The sequence below is a fragment of the Canis lupus genome, chromosome 14 (genome assembly GCF_003254725.2).
Source record: "Canis lupus dingo isolate Sandy chromosome 14, ASM325472v2, whole genome shotgun sequence".
Taxonomy (NCBI): Eukaryota; Metazoa; Chordata; class Mammalia; order Carnivora; family Canidae; genus Canis; species Canis lupus.
In genome coordinates, this window is record NC_064256.1 from 1,166,855 (window position 1) to 1,190,730 (window position 23,876).

Genomic DNA, 23,876 nt, shown 5'->3' on the forward strand with positions numbered 1-23,876 from the left:
GAGAGAGAGAGAGAGAGAGAGAGAGAGAGAGAGAGAGGCAGAGACACAGGCAGAGGAAGAAGCAGGCTCTATGCAGGGAGCCTGATGTGGGACTCCATCCCGGGTCTCCAGGATCAGGCCCTGGGCTGAAGGCCGCACTAAACTGCTGAGCCAGCCAGTCTGCCCAAAGTTTCACTTCTTTGCAAGCCCATGAGGAGGGCCCATAGACATTAAAAGTTGAAAATTGCTTTTATCAATGTCTAGCATATCTTTTGCTTACAGTGCCTCAATCATTCACTCTTACTGCTGAGGTCCAAAGTCCAGAACAAATATTATAATGATGTATGCAAGCATGACAAATGTAAATTTTAATTTACCAAATATAAAAGAAATAGTTGTTTTATAAAACAGTGTGAACTGGGGGTCCCTGGGTGGCTCAGCAGTTTAGTGCCCGCTTTTGTCCCAGGGTGTGATCCTGGAGACCTGGAATCGAGTCCCACATCAGGTTCCCGGTATGAAGCCTGCTTCTCTCTCTGCCTGTGTCTCTGCCTCTCTCTCTCTCTCTCTCTGTGTCTTTCATGAATGAATAAATAAATAAAATCTTTAAAAAAGTGTGAACTGACCAAGTGAGAGCAAAATATATTGATAGAACACAAATTTTATAATCTGGATCCAGTTTGGCTTCTGCCAGTTTATCAAATTATTCTCACTGTAGTTGTCCCAGAAAATGTTTCTCCAGCCACTTTCTCAAAGCCCCCTTGACTTCTTTATTCCTCACACTGTATATAAGGGGATTCAACACAGGTGTGAAGATGGTATAAAAAGCAGAGATCACCTTGTCATAGGCCACTGAATGGTAGGATTTGGGCCGCATGTAGATGAATATTATGGCACCATAGAAAAGCCCCACAACAGCCAGGTGAGAGGAGCAAGTGGCAAAGGCTTTCTTTTGGGCTGCTGTGGACTGCATGCGGAGTACAGCAGCAAGGATGAGACTGTAGGAGGCCAGAATAAGAGACAGTGGGATCAAGAGCATCAGAACACAGCATACATACATGAACAACTCAAAAAACATAGTGTCAGCACAGGCAAGGCGCACAAGTGTGGGTGCCTCACAAAAGAAGTGGTTTATTTCCCGAGAATGGCAGTAAGCGAAGCTCAGAGTGACACCAGCCTGCATCAGTCCATCTACTCCTCCCAGAATCCAGGAACCTGCGGTCATGTGCAAGCAGAGCTTCTGATTCATGAGGATGTGGTAGCGCAGGGGATGACATATGGCCACATAGCGATCATAGGCCATGGCTGCTAAGAGAAAGCACTCACCCCCTCCCAGTGTGAGAAACAGGAAGATCTGGGCTCCACAGCCAGCAGGAGAGATGGACCCGGTGCCCATCAGGTAGTTGGCTGCCATTTTGGGGACTATGGTGGAGACCAGCATCATGTCCATGACAGAAAGCTGGCTGAGCAAGAAGAACATGGGCGTGTGCAGCCGGGGGTCCTCATAGATGAGCATGATCATGAGGGCATTGCCCATCAGAGAGGTGAGGAAGAACATGAGCACCATGGAAAAGAGGAACAAATGGATTGGAGTGTGTTTAAAGAGCCCTAGAAGAATAAAGTTTATCTCAGTAGTGTCATTTGCATTTTCCATTGTTCCTGTCACGCCTGAAAGAAAAAGAACGATAAGGAAATGAGAGCTGCTTGAAAGAAGGTTAGTTATTTACTTAAGAAGAGGTGATCAAATGAGAGAAAACAAAATGAGACTTGGGAGAGTAATTATGTCTTTAATCTTTCATTTCCCAACAAGACGTTTGCTTTAGCATCCTATCACACACCCCTGTTGTTATTACACAGTATTTTTTAATCCACAGAAAGTCATATAACAAGTGTGTATTGCCATACACATTTCTTTTATTTCTATGTATCTTGTTAGTATGCCATGCATAATTTAGTCATGGTGTTAGGAAATATTATATAATCCCAGTTTTCTAAAGTGTATGTACTTCTGTCTTCAGAACCTCATAATCATGCATTTAATTGATATTGATGTGATATAGCTCCTAACTATAACTTTTTTATGTTTCTCATATGCTTAAATTAGTTTCTCAAGATTTCCTTCAATGCCATGAAGAATTGGTTTAATTTAAAAAAATGCCCAACATTATACGTAAAACTACCATAACTCAGTTTGCAGGTGAGGGAAACAAAAAAGGCTGTGTTTCTCTATTTTACATGTGTGTGCAGCACATGGTTCAATACACCAGGCCCCAGCTACCACAGATACTGCTCCAGAGTACCTAACACCATATTGGCCATGTTATCATGGTGTGTACTCATGATTATAGAGAATTTGTCTCAGTTTAGAAATCTCACAACAGTTAATTTTATAAATGATATGTACCTGCAAAATGCTGAATTTAACTAAATGTGTTCATTATAAAAATTGTTTCTTTTTTTTAAGAATTTATTTATTTATTCATGAGACAGACACACACACACAGAGGCAGAGACACAGGCAGAGGGAAAAGCAGGCTCCATGCAGGGACCCTGTTGTGGGACTCGATCCCAGGTCTCCAGGATCAGGCCCCAGGCTGAAGGCAGCGCTAAACTGCTGAGCCACCCAGGCTGCCCTAAAAATTCAATTTCATAAATGAATATAACCCTAAGGAGTATAAGAAAAATATTTTAACTTGTAGACTTAAACACTTTGTTACTAGTAGCCACACATCCTTAAAGATAGGAGATAGATTAATTTATTAATTGATTAAATTATTAATTGGCAAGTTTATTACATTTTAATTAACTGTTTAGTTAGTTAATTATATAACTGGTTAAGTAAAACATGCTCAAATAAATTTATGCCCCAAATTACTCAGAAGTACAGCATTAGCTGTGAATAAAATAGGAAGCATCTCCTTGATTTTCAGGGTTCAATTATCATCTTTCTAAAACTGCAAACTTATTTTTATTATCAGTAAGTGTCTATGGTAGTAGAATTAGATGCATATGCAAATTACTTTCTCTTCTTTTTTTTTATTTTTGTGACATTTGTCTCTTCCTTACAAATTAACTCTTTCAAAGACAGCAATCAATAGATTAATGATTATCAAGATGTTTGGTTTTGGGATTTATTCATAATCTATAGGATAACAAATCTTTATTTAGTTCCATGTAAATTAATTGGTTAGCAGTGCAAAATTTTTAAATGATCAATATCTTTTGTAAATATTAGCATTGTTTTAAGTATCTAACATATATGAGAAATATCAATTATATAATTAAATAATATAGAATTTCTCTGCATCAAAATAGTTATAAATAAGAAAATAAGAGTTATCAGTCTCATGATTTATTTCAATTATATATATATGGCATATATATATACACATATGTATATACATATGTATTTATGGCCTCATGCAAATGGCAGGAATTTCTGTAGTAAATAATCTAAATGTAGTATTTTTCATCTCTTAGATAAGAGAATGTCTATTTCATTCTCAAAAACTGTTGATTTTTGTTTCCAGTTTTTCCATGTGACAGTCTTAGTTATTTTTAGGTGTGATAATTATAGCCAATCACAAAAAAGGGATTAATTTAATTTAATTAATTTTAAGAAAATTAATTTTCTTTTAAATTTCAAGTTTATTAATGATGCTGAGAAGAAACTTATTTTTTTTGTATTGTTAATTTTCACCATTCTCACTGGTGTGAGGTGGTATCTCATTGTGGTCTTTTTTTAGTTTATTTTTTATTGGTGTTCAATTTGCCAACATATAGAATAATACCCAGTGCTCATCCCATCAAGGGCCCCCCTCAGTGCCCATCACCCAATCACCCCCACACCCCGCCCACCTCCCTTTCTACCACCCCTAGTTTGTTTCCCAGAGTTAGGAGTCTTTCATGTTCTGTCTCCCTTTCTGATATTTCCCACTTATTTTTTCTCCTTTCCCCTTTATTCCTTTTCACTATTTTCCACATCCCCAAATGAATGAGACCATGAAATGTTTGTCCTTCTCCGATTGACTTATTTCACTCAGCATAATACCCTCCAGTTCCATCCACGTTGAAGCAAATGGTGGGTATTTGTCGTTTCTAATGGCTGAGTAGTTTGTATGTTTATAGGAAAGCATTTTTTCTTCCAGATTGCCTAATTTGTTAGCATATAGTTGCTCATAATATGTTCTTACAATTGTTTGTATTTCCTTATTGTCTTATAATATGTTCTTATAATTGTTTGTATTTCCTTAGTGTTGGTCATGATTTCTCTGAACATAAGATATTCACAGTGAATTTACAGAAGTAATCCAAAAGTTTAAGTTAAAAGAGATTCTTGCGTAATGGAAGAAGTTAAGTTTAAGTAATCCAAAAGTTAAAGTTAAAAGGGTTTCTTGCGTAATGGAAGAAATTAAGTTTAAGTAATCCAAAAGTTTAAGTTAAAAGAGTTTCTTGAGTAATGGAAGAAATTAAGTTAAATTAACTTAAACTTTTGGATTACTTCTGTAAATTCATTGTGAATATCTTATGTTCAGAGAATGTTCAACATCACATTTATAAAAAAAGGGCAAGAACCATAGGATGGATGCAGAAACAGTAATTGAAGAAGAACCATAGGATGGATGCAGAAACAGTAATTGACAAACTACAGCATACTTTCTTGATTAAAACTGTCAACAGTGTAGGGATAGAGGAAACATACCTCATTATCATAAAAGCTATGTATAAAAAGCCCACAGCAACTATCATTATCAATGGGGAAAAACTGAAATCTTAACTTAAGGTCAGGAACATGACAGTGATAACCACTATCACCACCATTGTTCAACATAGTACTAGAAGTCCTACCCTCAGCAACCAGTCAACAAAAAGAAATAAACAACATTCAAATTGGCAAAGAAGAAATAAAACTGTCACTCTTTACAGATGACATAATACTTTATGTCTAAAACCCAAAAGATTCCAGCCCAAGATTGATAGAATTTATACAGGAATGCAGCAAAATGGCAGGATATAAAATCAATGCATGGAAATCAGTTACATTTCTATACACTAACAATGAAACAGAAGAAAGAGAAATTAAAGAATTGATCCCATTTACAATGGCACCAAAAAACATAGTACTCTAGGAATAAGCCAAACCAAAGAGGTAAAGGACCTGTACTCTAAAAAATACACAATATTTATTAAAGAAATTGAGGAAGACATAAAGAAATAGAAAAACATTCCATACTGATAGATTGGAGGAGTAGATATTAAAGAAATTGAGGAAGACATAAAGAAATAGAAAAACATTCCATACTGGTAGATTGGAGGAGTAGATATTGTTAAAATGTCTATATTACCCAAAGCAAACATATTCAATGCAATTACAATTAAAATAATTGTGACACTTACACAGAGTTGAAACAAATAATCTGAAAATTTGTATGGAACCAGAAAAGACACTGAATAGCTAAAAGAATGTTGAACAAGAAAACCAATGTTAGTGGCATCACAATGCCAGACATCAAGCTGTATTCTAAAGCTATAATCATCAAGACAGTATGATATGAGAATCCAGAAATAGACCCTCACAACTACTATTTGCCAAAGCAGGAGGTAATATCCAATTGGGAAAAAAAGTCTCATCAAGTGGTGTTGGGAAAATTGGACAGCTAGATGTAGAAGAATGAAACTGGATCATTTTCTTAACCCATACATAAATTTAAACTCAAAATGGATGAAAGACCTAAATGTGAGACAGAAATCCATCAAAATCCTAAAAAAGAACACAGGCAGCAACCTTTTAGACTTTGGCCACAAACACTTGCTAGATGTCTCCAAAGGAAAGGGAAACAAAAGCAAAAATAAACTATTGGGACTTTATCAAGATAGAAAGCTTCTGCACAACAAAGAAAACAGTCAACAAAACTGAAAGGCAACTCATGGAATGGGAAAAGATATTTGCAAATGACATATCAGGTAAAAGGCTAGAATCCAAGATCTACAAAGAACTTACTAAACTCAACACCAAAAAACCCCAAAGAATCCATTCAATAAATGGGCAGAAGACATGAACAGACATTTATCCAAAGAAGACATACACATGGCCAACAGACACATGAAAAAATGCTCCACATTTCTTGTTATCACAGAAATACAAATCAAAACCACAATGAGATAACACCTTACAGTAGTCAGAATGAGTACAATAAAAAATTCAGGAAACAGCAAATGTCAGATGAAGATGCAGAGAAAGGAGAATCCTCTTACCCTGCTGGTGGGAATGCAAGCTGGTACAGCCACTCTGGAAAAAAAATTAGAGTTTCCTCAAAAAGTTAAGAATAGAGCTATCCTATGAACCAGCAATTGCAGTACTAGGTATTGACCCCAAAGATATAAATGTAGTGATTCAAAGGGGTACATGTACCCTGATGTTTAAAGCAGCAATGTCCACAATATCCAAACTGTGAAAAGAGCCACTGTCCACTGATGGATGAATGAGTAAAGAACATATGATTATATGATAGATTGATAAATGATAGAATAATAAACTTTTATTCATTTCATATTAATGGGCTGGATTACACTGATTGACTTTCTTATGATAAGACATCTGTATACTATTTGGATAGAACTACTCATTTTGATATGTAAATTATTTGAATCTATGACTGTGGTAAGATTGGTATTATTTTTAAGCAATCTTTCATGTATGGTCATCAAGTATATTAATCCAACAATATGCATCCTGTAGAGTTCACGTCTTTTATTTTGTGCTGTGCATAGACAGATCTGTGCCTTTATGGACTTACTGAATCACATGAAAGTGATATAAATGTGCTTCAATTTAACCACTGCAGTGTCAGGAGATTGAGGCAGAAATTACAGATTACTTAAATAACAAGTATAGGGAGATAAAACACTAAAGCCTTCTCCTAACCTACTTGGAAGAGAATAGTAATATTTGGACATGTCACCACCACTCTTAAGTCAGTCTCCTTGTTCCTAGATTCAGGTAATTCATGTTTTGTTACACAATTTTCTAGCACTGGCTTCATTTGTTTCTGTTGTGATTCAGTTTGTGCTCTATGCTTGTATTGAAAACTATCAGCTAATGCCCATGCTTGAAATCACATTTAAATACATTTTTTTTCCAGAGGATAAGTTACTTTCATTATGATTTTTTTTAACTTTTATTTATTTATGATAGGCACACAGTGAGAGAGAGAGAGAAAGGCAGAGACACAGGCAGAGGGAGAAGCAGGCTCCATGCACCGGGAGCCCGACGTGGGATTCGATCCCGGATATACAGGACCACGCCCTGGGCCAAAGGCAGGCGCCAAACCGCTGCGCCACCCAGGGATCCCCCCTCATTATGATTTTGAAAATCTGATGTGCATTTATTATTGAAGAAGAAACCATTTTAAACTAACAGCATTTTAAAATAATCATTGTGATAACATCAGACATTGTATTCATTCTATCCAATATTTTCAAATGAAAAGTCATGTTAAACATCTTTACAACAAACATTTATCCAGCAGGAAATTAAAGTTCAGAAAGTCATGTGACTTATTTAATAATGCATATTATAGAAATTAGAGAACTGGTAGCACTGCAGTTCCTTATCCCTGATCCTTCACTCAATACAATGGTTCACTTTAATATTCTGAGTATAGAAGTACAGATGTAAGGACTAGACTTCTTGAGCTTAAATCCCTATTCTACTGATTCATAGATGGATAAAATTAGATAGTTTAAATTTAAATTAGATAGTTTAAATTAAGCTTTATTATCTGCAAATGAAATATAGTAGATTTTAGAATTAAGAGATTAGAAATATTAGTAGATTTTTTTTAGAATTAATAGATAATACACATAAATGCATAGCATATGACAGGGTACAATATCTCTGCAAAGATTAGCCTTAATAATTTTCTTAGTACTATATCTATTAGTCATAAATAGGTATTACCCACCTAAACATTTTCTTTTTTTTTTCCACCTAAACATTTTCAAGTAAAATGAAAAATTATTTAAAAACTATCATGTAAGGGCAGCCTGGATGGCTCAGTGGTTTAGCGCCACCATTGGCTCAGTGCCTGATCCTGGAGACCCGGGATGGAGTCCCACGTCGGGCTCCCTACATGGAGCCTGCTTCTCCCTCTCCCTGTGTCTCTGCCTCTCTCTCTCTATATCTCTCATGAATAAATAAATAAAATCTTTAATAAATAAAATCTAAAAATAAAAATAAAAAAATAAAAACTATCATGTAATTTAATTATATATTACTTCAAAATCTAGGAATACTTTAAGTGACATATTATTTATGATAATTCTGGATTGAACATTTCATTCAAATCACGATTTATGATTTTTTTAAAACATGGAACAAAATCACATGACTATAATAGTTTTAATCATTCTAAGGCAACAGGTTCTTTTGATTATTAATTTTAAAACAGTTACTGATGTTTTAATATAACATATACTTTTAAAAATTGTACTATGGGGCACCTGGATGGCTCAGTTGGTTAAGTGTCTGTCTTTGGCTCAGGTCATGATCCCAGGGTCCTGAGATCAAGCCCAATCATGTGTGCTTGATCTCTCTCAAATAAATTAATTAATTAAATATTTTAAAATAAATACAAATTGTGTCATGGAATTTATGATATATAGAATACGTTCTTCCATTTAAAAAAGGTAAGCACAAAGATAAAAACTTATTATTTGGTATTTTCTGCCAATGATTTAATTACATTGTGTTTAATTTCACAGGTCTAAAATACAAGATATATTTATAAGTCAAGAGTGTATCTAATCATATGTGTTGTTTTCTACACATTAAAAACAGGAGGGTATGTGAGTGGGGACATGTGGTAACTAGGGGATAGGCATTAAGGAGCATAATTGATGTAATGAGCACTGAGTATGGTATGCAACCAATGAATCACTGAATTCTATCTTTGAAACTAAATTAAAAAAACAAACAAACAAAAACAAAAACAGGGATGCCTGGGTCGCTCAGTGGTTGCTTGTCTGCCTTTAGCTCAGGGCATGACCCCAGGGTTCAGGGATTGAGTCCCACATCAGGCTCCCTGCATGGAGTCTGCTTCTCCCTCTGCCTGTATCTCTACCTCTCTGTGTCTTTCATGAATAAATGAAGAAAATCTTTAAAAAAGGATAAAAATCACATTCTCTTTTTTTCTGTTTGTATAAAACCCATGATTACATAGAATCCAAAATCCTTTTAGATTCATTGTTTCATTTTTATCCACACTTCAATGTGGTTTTCTCAGAAATAACAAAGGTTCTTGTTTGTATGTTCTATGTTAAAAACCTTACTGATCAATATTTTGGGCTGGCCCCAATGTGATTACTGTTTTCAATTAGATCTTAAATATTAAAGCTGAAATGATACTGATTCTCATGTACGTGTTACACATGTAGCAACTCAAGCATAACAAGGATGATCAAAGAATTGTAGAAAATAGTATTTCAAGAACTCTGAGAACCTCTGAATATGCATCGTCTGATCCAATTTAGCAACAACTAAAAGAAGCAGACCATAGTATTATTTTTGAATTGCACATGAAGTAGCTGAGATGTGAGAAGATAATTTGTTTCTGGAAAATCAAGGGGGAGAAACCTTGCCTTGGTACCAATGAAGTACCATCAGTCCAAAACCCAGTTTCTGGAAGTTTAGTTCTCATGTTCATGTTAGTTCTCTCAATTTTTTATTCCAAGTATTATCTTGATAGAAGATTTACACATTAACAAATAAAATGAAATAAGTAATGGACTCTCACAGTCATAGGCTAAATTAAATGATTATCTTTCATGTAATTGATAAATTGATTCAAATGAGGGAACTATTTTTTATACTCTCCTGGGTAAATGCATTTCCAGGCTCAGTTTTCTTACAAAATAAATATCACCACAAACATGAAATACAGAATAAATATTTTTAAATAAATTTGTGAGTGCATTAAAACACATGTAAAATAACTATAGGACTGTTGGTTGCAACAAGAGGACACACAAAAACCTATCTTCTCTACAGTTCAAATTACATGAAGGACCATCTCAACAGGTTCCAGGTCATCCACAATTCAAGCAAGGAGAATCTAGGAGGTTAAGTGCATGGGCTGATACCTCAGAACACACATCTAGGATGTATACCAACAATGGCAGTTTGTGTGAAGTAAAGCACAATCTTACATCCTATGGGGCTCAAGTTTGTGATTTAAAAGTGAGTTTTTAAAAATAAATAAAAATTAATAAAAGTGAGTCCTTAATTACATTATATGGTAGCTGCAAGAATAAAATAATATGTAAAATGTACTTGATTATGGGAAATCAGCAATATCAGTAACTACTTGCCATTACTATTTTCATGTCATAAACCACAATGTTTCCTAGAGGAAACTGATGAAAGGATGAGGTAAATGATGTAATCATATACATCTATCTAACTTGGCAGCCAAGCCAAGTCTTCTGAAAGGTTCATCAATATATTGTGCATAAATTAATATTTTATAAAGATTTACATAAGTAGAGAAAATGTGCATTCTCAGTGGAAATTAAAGAAACACAGACTAAACAAAACAATTATTTTGATATTTTTACTACTTAGACTTAAGTTATTCTTTGTAACATACATTATCATTTAGAATATAGTAAAAAAAGAATTGTAGGATAAGAATGAAAAATGTCTTTTTATTTCAGTTTGAAAATATTGAGTGAAAACTGTAAAACTATCTTTATCCCTTGGAATAATTGATATATGTTCTTTTACATATCATCCTAAAATATAACCCAAAGGGAAGTAAAAAACACCCTATATACACAGATTTTTCACATGCCTTCACAATGTGTAATAACAAGTTATATCATGAAAGTGTTAAAATTACCACTATGCCCCACAATATAACAGCAAGAATGGTATTATATATCATGTTAATTGAGAGAAACAAATCCATGTTCTGAAAATCTATGAATTTTTTTTGGCAAAGAGTAAAAGAGAATAGTTATAATGTCACTGAGAGACATAATCATATTTTAATTTCTCTGTTTTTCTATGGATGCTTTTCTGTGCATTATTAGTCTTAAAATAATAGAATTAAATAGACAAAACCAAAAGTACTAGAGAACATGACCTTAAGATTTATGTACCCAGTCCCAGAGACCTGGAACTCACCTGCTTCAGGGGAAGCCACCACAAAGAGATGCCTACTGATCACTATTTGGAATTCAAAAAATACTTCTGTTCTAATATAAAGTACATGTCATCTGACTAAAGCCTGAGGAGTCCTGAGTTTCAGGCTCTGGAAATGCCAATAGGAAGGCATTTAAAAGAATACAGATGACCAAACATCTTCTCCACTTTTAAAATCTCAGGATACTTGATCCCTGAAGAAATGTCCTGTTTGACTCACATAATGCTAAAATCAGGATATGACTAATTTGAGAATGACATCTGTTTCATGATACTGTTAAATAAGGTAACATATAAAAACTATTATCTCATACTCAGGAGTGCCTTCAATCCTGCTAGCAAATATTCTAATAATAACCAACATATCGAAAAAAATCTTGTAATTACATAGGGGGCAGAGTGAAATGAATCCCCTCCAAAAAAAGAAATCTTCCAAAGAGGGAAGACTAAATTTAATTTTTATACTCTTGAAACTTTCTAGACATATGATTAGGGTAACTTACATGTGAAATCTAAGCTTCATTCAAATCATCTATAATAGTGGAGTAATAATATCTCTCCCATAGTTTTATTTATTGAGTTTAATTTATAGTTAATAGGAATAACTAGATATATCAAATACATGTTTGCTTTCTTCTTTCTTTTTCCTCTAGCAGCATTTTTTTCCTTCTGATTGATAGATAGCAGTGAGGGAAGGGAATAAAAATATTACTTGGCAACAAATGCTTTCATAAAACTTGGAGATTGTTACAATGGCTTACTAATGACCAAAAATAAGTATTCAGTATCCATTTAAGTTAATTAAATTAGCAATTAATTTTAGTAGAATTCCCCAAACCAATATATAAAATGTTTTAAAATTTTTATTCTTACACAGGTATATACCAATAGACATAGTCAATGAAGTGAAAGGTGAGAGGAAAGTAATATACTTAAATCAAATGGTGGTGATTTTGGATAAGTTAATTAAATAAAAAATGGCAAGATTGACTAATAATTATACTAATAAAAGCACTAACAATTACCAAAAGTATTATTTTTATTGAAGAATCCTGAGTGATCTGCATTGTACCTCAATGTGTATTTTCATGATTATATATAAATAGGACTAAGGAAAAATTCTCTATTACATGACTTAATAGAGCCCTATACCTCACCTTAATCACTGAAAAATTACACTTCTTTAATTAACTAGTTGTAATACATTTTAAATTTTTATTTAAGTGCTAACATTTTAAATTTTACTGAAGTATATAAATAGATACAGCAACATGAAAAACTTTTGGTTGTACAGTAAGATAGATTAGCCCCCCCAAATCCACCCATCAAATGTTATAAAAATGGTCTATGTGAAAAAAATTTTAAAAATTAAAAATAGTCTATGTGAATAAATAGAATATTGTTCACCTGAGATAGGCATCACCTGATATTCATAGCTGATTAGGTATTAGAAGTATGCCTTGGTATTGCTTAGAGATTGTCTTCATGTTCTTCTATTAAATACAGAAGTTGCTAATCACTTGACTTTAAAATAGAGATATGCAAGATGTCAATGTGAACCCAGACTAATCATGAGGTTCTTTAAAAGAGGGAGCAGGAAATTGAAGGAATCACAGAAATGCAGTGTGAAGTTTCAGCTCAGTGTTGCTAACATCCAAAGCCATCAAAGGAGGTCACTAGCCATGGAGCACAGGAGACGTCTAGAAAGTGAAAAGACAGGAAACTATTCTTTCCTAGAGCTTCCAGAGGAAATGCAACCTGACGTGATTAGATTTTAGCTCAAAGAGACCAATTTCTGACTTCTGACCACATGAAGTTAAGGAAATAAATCGGTGGGTAATAAGGGTATAGTAACGTGTTATACAAGCAATAGGAAGCTAATATCATCAATTTCAAACACAGAAACTCTGTGACCATGATGGACCAAGGCAAAAACAAGACCCATACACAATTCTGTCTGAAGATAGACAACATGAACATCACTCAAGTCACAAAACCTACCGAGTATCTCCCTTTCCTACAAAGGCATAAGTATGGTGGCTTTGTCACCAATTACTGTGTTAGACTTAGCTGGATATGATTCAACTGTATGTAAAATTCATTAAGACAATCAGTCATAGAATTACTCATGCTTGCTGACAGCAACAAACCAAAGTACACCCCACTTCCTAAAACCCTTGCACAATCACCTAACAAAAACCCAAATATTATATATTTTTTCTCTAATTTTCTTCCTGAGATGTCCTATGATTCCCCTAAGATGGGTGCTCCCCACACTAAAATAATAAATAAATCCATTTTGATTAATAGGCACAGCATAAGGAATATAGTCACTGACATTGTAATACTATCTTATGGTGACAGATGATAGCTACACTTGTGGTGAGCATAGAAGCATGATATATAAACTTGTGGAATCTCTATGTTGTGCACCCAAAACTAATGTAACATTACATGTCAACTATACTCAAAAAATAAAAAAATAAAAAAATAAGCCCATTTCTTTTTATCCCCAAACTAAATTTTTATGTTTTATTATTACTTTTATTACTACTATTAATTTTTCTTTTTTAAAGATTTTATTTATTTATTCATGAGAGACACAGAGAGAGGCAGAGACTTAGGCAGAGAGAGAAACAGGCTCTACACAGGAGCCTGATGTGGGACTCGATCCCGGAATCATGCCCTGGGCCGAAGGCAGATGCTTAAACTGCTGAGCCACCCAGGTGTCCCATACTATTACTTTTTCAATTCTAGTATAGTTAGCATACAGATCCTATGGTACCTGTTTTACTCTGACTGGATTATTTCACTTAACATAATACACTCTAGCTCCATCTATGTTGTTGCAAATGGCCAAGATCCTATTCTTTTTATGGTTGAATAATATTCCATTTTAAGTGTGTGTGTATTTAAAAATTTGATATATAGATAGATAATAGATAGATAGATAGATATTTACATATATACCACACCTTCTTTATCTACTAATATATGTGGATACATTTGGCCTTCTTCCAGAATTTGGCAATTGTAAATAATGATGCTGTAATCATAGGGGTATATATATCCTTTTCAATTAGTGTACTTCTATTCTATACAGTAGTGTGGTTACTGGATTACTGGTGGTTCTATTTTTAACTGTTTATACTGTTTTCCACAGTGGAAATACAAGATCACTTTGTATTCCAATCAACAGTTCAAGAGATTTCCTTTTTCATATCCTCACAAACACTTGTTGTTGCTGCTGTTGATAGTTTTAGCCATTTTGACAGGTATGACATAGCATTTCATTGTAGTTTGATTTGACTCTCCCTGGTGATGAGTGATGTTGAGCATCTTTTCATGAGTTTTTGCCATTAGGATGTCTTCGTTGGAAAAATGTTTTTTCATGACTTCTGCCCATTTTTTTTTTACTTCTGCCCATTTTTAATTGGATTATTTGTTTATTGGGAATTGGGCTGTATATATGTTCTTTATTTCAGAAACTAACACTTTATCAGAAGTGTCATTGCAAATATCTTCTCCGATCCAGGAGGTTGCTTTTAGCTTTGTTGATTGTTGATTGTTTCCTTCACTGTGCAGAATCTTTTCATTTTTATGTAGACTGAATAGTTTATATTTGCATTTATTTGCCTTGCTTCAAGAGAACTATCTAGAAATATGGTGTTACAGTTGATGTCAGAGACATTACTGCCTGTGTTCTGTTCTTGTCTTTTTATGGTTTCATGCCTCACATTTAGGTCTTTAGTTCATTTTGAATTTATTTTTGCATCTCATTCCCAAATGACACTTCTCTGGACATCAAGTGTCACAAAAATGACAACTGACTACTTCTTGTGAATTTCCGAGAAGCCAGGAGCCATCAAGACCCACTTGACTTGTGTGTTGCAGTATGGTGGCTTTCTGAATCCTGTTGGCCACAAAGTTTTAGACTCAGTACTGCTGGGACTCTTGACAAGCAGGGAACAAGAGATGAGTCAAGAAGGCGAGACTGCCCTGGCGGGCATGTGAATAGAGGTGTGCGAGATGTTGAATGTTTGGTACAGTCCATATCTGGGTGTGTGCCTATTACCTCAGCATTCTCACAAAGTGTAGCATGTTTTATTTATATAGAAGGGAGAGGGTTTTTAAAAATATATATATATATATTCTCAGATTCTCCTTGAAATGACAGAAATCTGCAAAAAAAAAAAAAAGCGATCAGTGCTATTTGGATGAAAACAACAATAACAACCAAGTGGTCCAGCTTCATTCTTTCCCATATAGCTGACCTGTCTTCTCTGGACTATTTGTTGAATAAATGGTCTTTTCCCCATTGGACATTCTTTCCTGCTTGGTTGAAGATTAATTGACAATAAAATTGGATTCTTTGTAGTTTTTCTATTCTTTTCTGTTGAACTATTTGTCTATTTTTGTGCCAGTACCTTAATGTATTGGTTATGACAGCTGTACAATATAATTTGAAGTCAAGAATTGTGATATCCCAGCTTTCATTTTCTTTTTCAAAACTGTTTGACTACTCAGGGTCTTTTCTGGTTCCATATAAGTTTTAGGATTTTTTTATTCCATTTCTGTGAAAAATATAATACCTTTTGATAGGACTTTTACATGTGTAGAATGCTTTTGGTAATATAGACATTTAACAATGTTTGTTTTTTCAATCCATGAGCATGGAATGTCTTTCCATTTCTTTGTTTTGTCTTCAGTTTCTTTCATCAATATTTTATAGTTTTCAGGGTACAGTTCTATCACCTCTTTAGTCATTTTTATTCCTAGATATTTTATTGTTTTTGATGAAACTATAAATGGGATTTTTAAAATTTTTTAAATTGCTTTTTCTGTTTCTTCATTATTTGCAATTTGTTGCAATAGGTTTCTGCATTTATTTTGTATCTTGTGACTTTACTAAAGGAATATATCAGTTCTAGTATTTTTTTGGTAGTTTTTCAGGTTTTTTTTATTTATAGTACCATATTACTTGCAAATAGAAAAAGATTTACTTTTTCCTTACCAATTCATATGCCTTTTATTTCTTTTTGTTGGTTACTTTCTGTAGCTAGGACTTCCAGTACTATGATGAATAAAAATGGTGAGGGTGGACATTGCTGTCTTGTTCCTGAAGCTGAAAGTTTTCCTCATTGACTAGAGTGTTTGCTATGGGTTTTTTTGTATATAATTTTATTATGTTGGTATATATTCTCTCTAAACTTACTCTGTGGAGGGTTTTTTTTATCATGAATGGATATTGTACTTTGTCAAGTGCTTTTTCTGTGTTTTTTAATTGATTATATGTTTTTTATCCTTTCTCTTATTGATGTTAATGTTAATTGATTTGCAAATACTGAATGACACTTGCATCCTTGGAAAAATCCTACTTTATTGGGGTGAGTGATTTTTTTAATGTATTGTTGGATTGTATTTGCTAGTGTGTTGTTGAGGATTTTTGCATCTATGTTGATCAGAGATATTGGCCTGTAGTTATCTTTCTTATAATACCTTTATCTGATTTGGTGTCAGAGTAATGATGGTCTCATAGAATGAATTTGGAATTTTTCCTTCCTCTTCCATTTTTTGGAATGATTTGAAAAGATTAGATATAAAACTTTGAAATGTATGGTAGAATTCACCTGTGAAGCCACCTGGCCTCAGAATTTTATTCTTCAGGAGATTTGTTTTGTTTTATTACTGATATATTCAACTTACTGGTAATCTGTTCACACTTTCTATGTCTTCCTGCTTCAATTTTTCTGGTTTATATGTTTCTAGGAATGTACTCATTTCATTTGTTTTGGCTAATTTGTCAGCATGTTATGTTTCATAATATTTTCTTATAATTGTATTTCTGTGATATTGGTTGTTATTCCCTTCTTTCACATGTGGTTCCGTGTCTTTTTTTTTTTTGATGAATCTGGCTAGAGCATTATCAATTTTTATAAAGATATTTATTTATTTATTTGCTTATTTATTTTATTTGAGAGAGAATGTGAGCGAGAGAGACAGGGAAAGGGTAGAGGAAAAGGAAGAGAGAGGATCTCGAACAGACTTACCATGGAGTGGGGAACTTCAGACAGGGCTCAATCTCACAAACCTCAAATGATGACCTTAGCCAAAACCAAGTGATAGATACCTAATCAATAGACCCACCCAGGAGCCACTATAGCTTTATAAATTTTATTGACCTTTTTTTTGTATATTCTTTGCTTGGAATTCAATTTGCCAACATATAGTAAAATACCCAGTGCTCATCCTGTCAAGTGTCCCCCTCAGTGCCCGTGACACGATCACCCTATCCCCCTCCCACTTCCCCTTCCACTACCTCTTGCTTGTTTTCCAGAGTTAGGAGTCTCTTATGTTTTGTCAATCCCATTTAAAATTGCACCCAAAAGCATAAGATACCCAGGAATAAACCTAACCAAAGAGGTAAAGGATCTATACCCTAAAAACTATAGAACACTTCTGAAAGAAATTGAGAAAGACACAAAGGGAAGGAAAAACAATCCATGCTTATGGATTGGAAGAATTACTACTGAGAAATGTCAATGTTACCCAGGGCAATTTACACGTTCAATGCAATCTCTATCAAAATACCATGGACTTTCTTCAGAGAGTTGGAACAAATAATCATAAGATTTGTGTGGAATCAGAAAAGACACCAAATAGCCAGGGGAATATTGAAAAAGAAAATCAGAGCCGGTGGCATCACAATGCCGGATTTCAAGTGGTACTACAAAGATGTGATCAGCAGGACAGTGTGGTACTGGCACAAAAACAGACCCATTGATCAATGGAACAGAAACCAGAATCCAGAAATGGGCCCTCAACACTATGGTCAACTAATATTCGACAAAGGAGGAAAGACTATCCCCTGGAAGAAAGACAGTCTCTTCAATAAATGGTGCTGGGAAAATTGGACAGCCACATGTAGAAAAATGGAACTAGACCATTCTCTTACACCATACACAAAGATAAACTCAAAATGGATGAAGGATCTTAATGTGAGACAAGATTCCATCAAAATCCTAGAGAATAACATAGGCAACACCATTTTTGAACTTGGCCACAATAACTTATTGCAAGACTCATCCATGAAGGCAAAGGAAACAAAAGCAAAAATGAATTATTGGGACTTGATCAAGATAAAAAGCTTTTACACAGCCAAAGAAAACAGTCAACAAAACTAAAAGACATCCTACAGAATGGGAGAAGATATTTGCAATGACATGTTAGATAATGGGATAGTATCCAAGATTTATAAGTTCTATCTCAACAGCAAAGAAACAATCTAATCCTAATGGGCAAAATACATGAACAGAATACCCACCATTTGCTTTGACATGCATGGAACTGGAGGGTATTATGCTGAGTGAAGTAACTCAATGAAGAAGGACAATCATCATACTCTTTCACTCATATGAAGAATATAAAAAATAGTGAAAGGGATGATAGGGGAAAGGAGAGAAAATGAATGGGAAAAATCAGAGAGGTTGTTGATCTTTTCAAATAACCAGCTCCTGGTTTCATTGTTCTGTTGTTTATTCATTTTCTATATCATTTATTTATGCTCTCATCTGTATTATTTCCATCCTTCTCAGAGTATTGGTTTGTTTGAATCATTTTTATAGCCTCTTTAGGTGTTGTTTATTTGAGATTTTTATTAATTACTGAGGTAACCCTATATTGCTATAAACTGCCCTGTTAGAAGAGCTTTGGCTGATGTATCCCAGAAATTTTAGAGTGTATAGTCTTCATTTTCCTTTGTTTCCATGTACTTTTAAATGTTTTCCTTGAAAATTGGTTGACACATTCATTGTTTAGTTATTTTACCTCTAGAATGGAAACAGAGCTAGTGGTTGTATATCATACTCCATTTTCAGCATGAGTATCTCACTAAATTTTTTTTATAATAAATTTACTTTTTATTGGTGTTCAATTTGCCAACATACAGAACAACACCCAGTGCTCATCCTGTCAAGTGCCCCTAACAGTGCCCATCAACCATTCACGCCCACCCCCCGCCCTTCTCCCCTTCCACCACCCCTAGTTCATTTCCAAGAGTTAGGAGTCTTTATGTTCTGTCTCCCTTTCTGATATTTCCTACCCATTTCTTCTCCCATCCCTTCTATTCCCTTTCACTATTATTTATAACCCCAAATGAATGAGAACATATAATGTTTGTACTTCTCCAATTGACTCATTCCACTCAGCATAATACCCTCCAGTTCCATCCACGTTGAAGCAAATGGTGGGTATTCGTCGTTTCTAATGGCTGAGGAATATTCCATTGTATACATGAACCACATCTTCTTTATCCATTCATCTTTCGATGGACACCGAGGCTCCTTCCACAGCTTGGCTATTGTGGACAATGCTGCTAAAAACATCGGGGTGCAGGTGTCCCGGCATTTCATTGCATCTGTATCTTTGGGGTAAATCCCCAACAGTGCAAATGCTGGGTCGTAGGGCAGGTCTATTTTTGACTCTTTGAGGAACCTCCACACAGTTTTCCAGAATGGATGCACCATTTCACATTCCCACCAACAGTGTAAGAGGGTTCCCCTTTCTCCACATCCTCTCCAACATTTGTGGTTTCCTGCCTTGTTAATTTACCCCATTCTCACTAGTGTGAGGTGGTATCTCATTGCGATTTTGATTTGTATTTCCATGAGGGCCAGTGATGCGGAGCATTTCCTCTTGTGCTTGTTGGCCATGATTATGTCTTCCCCTGTGAGATTTCCGTTCATGTATTTTGCCCATTTCATGATTGGATTGTTTGTTTCTTTGCTGTTGAGTTTAATAAGTTCTTTATAGATCTTGGAAACTAGTGCTTTATCTGATACGTGATTTGCAAATATCTTCTCCCATTCTGTAGATTGTCTTTTAGTTTTGTTGACTGTATCCTTTGCTATGCAAAACTTCTTATCTTGATGACGTCCCAATAGCTCATTTTTGCTTTTGTTTCTTTTGCCTTCGTGGATGTATCTTGCAAGACTGTGGCCGAGTTCAAAAAGGGTGTTGCCTGTGTTCTCCTCTAGGATTTTGATGGAATCTTGTCTCAAATTGAGATCTTTCATCTACTTAGAGTTTATCTTTGTGTATGGCGCAAGAGAGTGGTCTAGTTTTCTTCTTCTGCAATGTGGATGTCCAAATTTTCCAGCACCATTTATTGAAGAGGCTGTCTTTCTTCCAGTGGATAGTTATTCCTCCTTCGACAAATATTAGTTGACCATAAAGTTCAGGGTCCACTTCTGGATTTTCTATTCTGTTCCATTGATCTATGTGTCTGTTTTTGTGCCAGTACCACACTGTCTTGATGACCACAGCTTTGTAGTACAACCTGAAATCTGGCATTGTGATGCCCCCAGCTATGGTTTTCTTTTTTAAAATTCCCCTGGCTATTCGGGGTCTTTTCTGATTCCACACAAATCTTAAAATATTTTTTTCCAACTCTCTGAAGAAAGTCCATGGTATTTTGATAGGGATTGCATTAAACGTGTAAATTTCCCTGGGTGACATTGACATTTTCACAATATTAATTCTTCCAAACCATAACCATGGAATATTTTTCAATCTCTTTGTGTCTTCCTCCATTTCTTTCAGAAGTGTTCTATAGTTTTTGGGGTATAGATCCTTTACCTCTTTGGTTAGGTTTATTCCTAGATATCTTATGCTTTTGAGTGCAATTGTAATTGGGATTGACTCCTTAATTTCTCTTTCTTGAGTCTCATTGTTCGTGTATAGAAATGCCACTGACTTCTGGGCATTGATTTTGTATCGTGCCATGCTGCCAAATTGCTGTATGAGTTGTAGCAATCTTGGGGTGGAGTCTTCTGGGTTTTCTATGTAGAGTATCATGTCATTGGCGAAGAGGAGAGTTTGACTTCTTCTTTGCCAATTCAAAAGCCTTTAATGTCTTTTTGTTGTCTGATTGCTGAGGCTAGGACTTCCAGTACTATGTTGAAAAGCAGTGGTGAGAGTGGACATCCCTATCTTGTTTCTGATCTTAGGGGAAAGGCTCCCAGTGCTTCCCCATTGAGAATGATATTTGCCGTGGGCTTTTTGTAGATGGCTTTTAAGATATTGAAGAATGTTCCCTCCATCCCTACACTCTGAAGAGTTTTGATCAGGAATGAAGCATTGTCAAATGCTTTCTCTGCATCTAATTAGAGGATCATATAGTTCTTGGTTTTTCTCTTGCTGATATGATGAATCACACTGATTGTTTTACGAGTGTTGAACCAGCCTTGTGTCCCAGTAATAAATCCTACTTGATCATGGTGAATCATTTTCTTAATGTATTGTTGGATCCTATTGGCTAGTATCTTGTTGAGAATTTTTGCATCATGTTCATCAGGGATATTGGTCTGTAATTCTCTTTTTGGTGGGGTCTTTGTCTGGTTTTGGAATTAAGGTGATGCTTGCCTCATAGAACAAATTTGGAAGTACTCCATCTCCTTCTATCTGTCCAAACAGCTTTAGTAGAATAGGTATTGATGTCTTCTTTAAATGTTTGATAGAATTCCCGGGGGAAGCCATCTGGCCCTGGACTTTTTTGTCTTGGGAGGTTTTTGATGACTACTTCAATTTCTTCCCTATTATTGGCCTGTTCAGGTTTTCTATTTCTTCCTGTTCCAGTTTTGGTAGTTTGTGGCTTTCCAGAAATGTGTCCATTTCTTCTGGATTGCCTAATTTATTGGCGTATAGCTGTTCATAGTATGTTTTTAAAATCGTTTGTGTTTCCTTGGTGTTGGTAGTGATCTCTCCTTTCTCATTCATGATTTGATTAATTTGAGTCTTCTCTCTCTTCTTGTTAATAAGGCTGGCTAATGGTTTATCTATCTTATTAATTCTTTCAAAGAACAAACTCCTGGTTTTGTTAATATGTTGCACTGTTTTTCTGGTCTCAATTTCGTTGATGTCTGCTCAAATCTTTATTAACTCTCTTCTTCTCTTGGGTGTAGGATCTATTTGCTGTTTTTTCTCTAGCCCCTTTAGGTGAAAGGTTAGCTTTTGTATTTGAGTCCTTTCCATTTTTTGAATGGATGCTTGTATTGCGATGTATTTGCCCCTCAGGACTGCTTTTGCTGCATCCCACTACAGTCTTCGGGGTAAATTTTAGTTTATCTGATATAAGGATGGCTACCGTTGCTTTCTTTTGAGGACCATTTGAATGGTACATGGTTCTCCAACCTTTTATTTTCAGGCAGTAGGTGTCCTTCTGTCTAAAATGAGTCTCTTGTAGACAGCAGATAGATGGGTCCTGCTTTTTTATCCAGTCTGACACCCTGCGCTTTTTGATGGGGTCATTAATCCCGTTCATTTTCAGAGTTACTATTGAAAGATATGAGTTTAGTGTCATCATGATATCTTTTCAGTCCTTGTATTTGTGGATTGTTCCACTGAACTTCTTAAAGGGGAGGGGGCTGCGGGGCGGGAGCAGCTCGAGGGGCTCGGGGGCGGCTCCGCTGAGGGGGCTGCGGGGCGGGAGCAGCTCGGGGGGCTCGGGGGCGGAATTTTATGAGTCCCCCCTTAAAATTTCTTGCAGAACTGTTTTGCAGGTCACATATTCTTTCAGTTCCTGCCTGCCTTGGAAGCTCTTTATCTCTCCTTCTATTCTGAATGAGAGCCTTGCTGGATAAAGGATTCTTGGCTGCATGTTCTTCTCATTTAGGACCCTGAATATATCCTGCCAGCCCTTTCTGGCCTGCCAGGTCTCTGTGGAGAGGTCTGCTGTTACCCTAATACTCCTCCCCATAAAAGTCAGGGATTTCTTGTCTCTTGCTGCTTTAAGGATCTTCTCTTTATCTTTGGAATTTGCAAGCTTAACTATTAAATGTCAGGTGTTGAACGGTTTTTTTTTTATTTTAGGGAGGGGGGATCTCTCTATTTCCTGGATCTGAATGCCTGTTTCCCTTCCCAGATTAGGAAAGTTTTCAGCTAAGATTTGTTCAAATACGTATTCTGGACCTCTGTTCATTTCCGTGCCCTCGGGACCCCCAATTAAACGTAGGTTTTTCTTCCTCAGTCTGTTGTTTATTTCCCTTAATCTATCCTCATGGTCCTTTAAGTGTTTTCTCTTTTTTCCTCAGTTTTCGTCTTTGCCATCAAATTGTCTTCTATGTCACTCACTCGTTCTTCCACCTCGTTAACCTTTGTCGTTAGGACTTCTAGTTTGGATTGCATCTCATTCAATTGATTTTTGAATTCTGCCTGATGAGATCTAAATTCTGCAGTCATGAAGTCTCTTGAGTCCTTTATGCTTTTTTCTAGAGCCACCAGTAGCTGTATAATAGTGCTTCTGAATTGGCTTTCTGACATTGAATTGTAATCCAGATTTTGTAACTCTGTAGGAGAGAAGACTGTTTCTGATTCTTTCTTTTGAGGTGAGGTTTTCCTTCTAGTCATTTTGCTCAGCACAGAGTCGCCAAAAACAAGTTGTATTGGGAAAAGGAGAAAAAGAGAGGAGAGAAAGAAGGAAAGCAAAGAGAAAAAGAAAAAAAAAGGAAGAAAAAAAGAAAAAAAAAGAAGAGAAAGAAAAAGAAAGAAAGAAAGAAAGAACAAAAAGGGTGGGGCAAGCAAACTGAAATAAAAAAATATAAAAAATAAAAAACAACACGGGGGAGCATCTTCTGATTCTGTATACTTTAAGTCCCTTGACCTCCCCTTTTACTTGTCCGTCTAGCTGGTCATCATCAAA

At 35.3% G+C, this 23,876-nt stretch overlaps 1 protein-coding gene across 1 annotated transcript; it reads right to left on the reverse strand.

Annotated features, from left to right (window-relative positions):
- Nucleotides 1–685: 685 nt before the first annotated feature.
- Nucleotides 686–1,630, reverse strand: LOC112665333 (olfactory receptor 2T33-like). The gene has a single exon (XM_025454987.1). It carries the CDS (start codon nt 1,628–1,630, stop codon nt 686–688), a length of 945 nt encoding a protein of 314 aa, XP_025310772.1.
- Between the last annotated feature and the right edge of the window lie 22,246 nt (nt 1,631–23,876).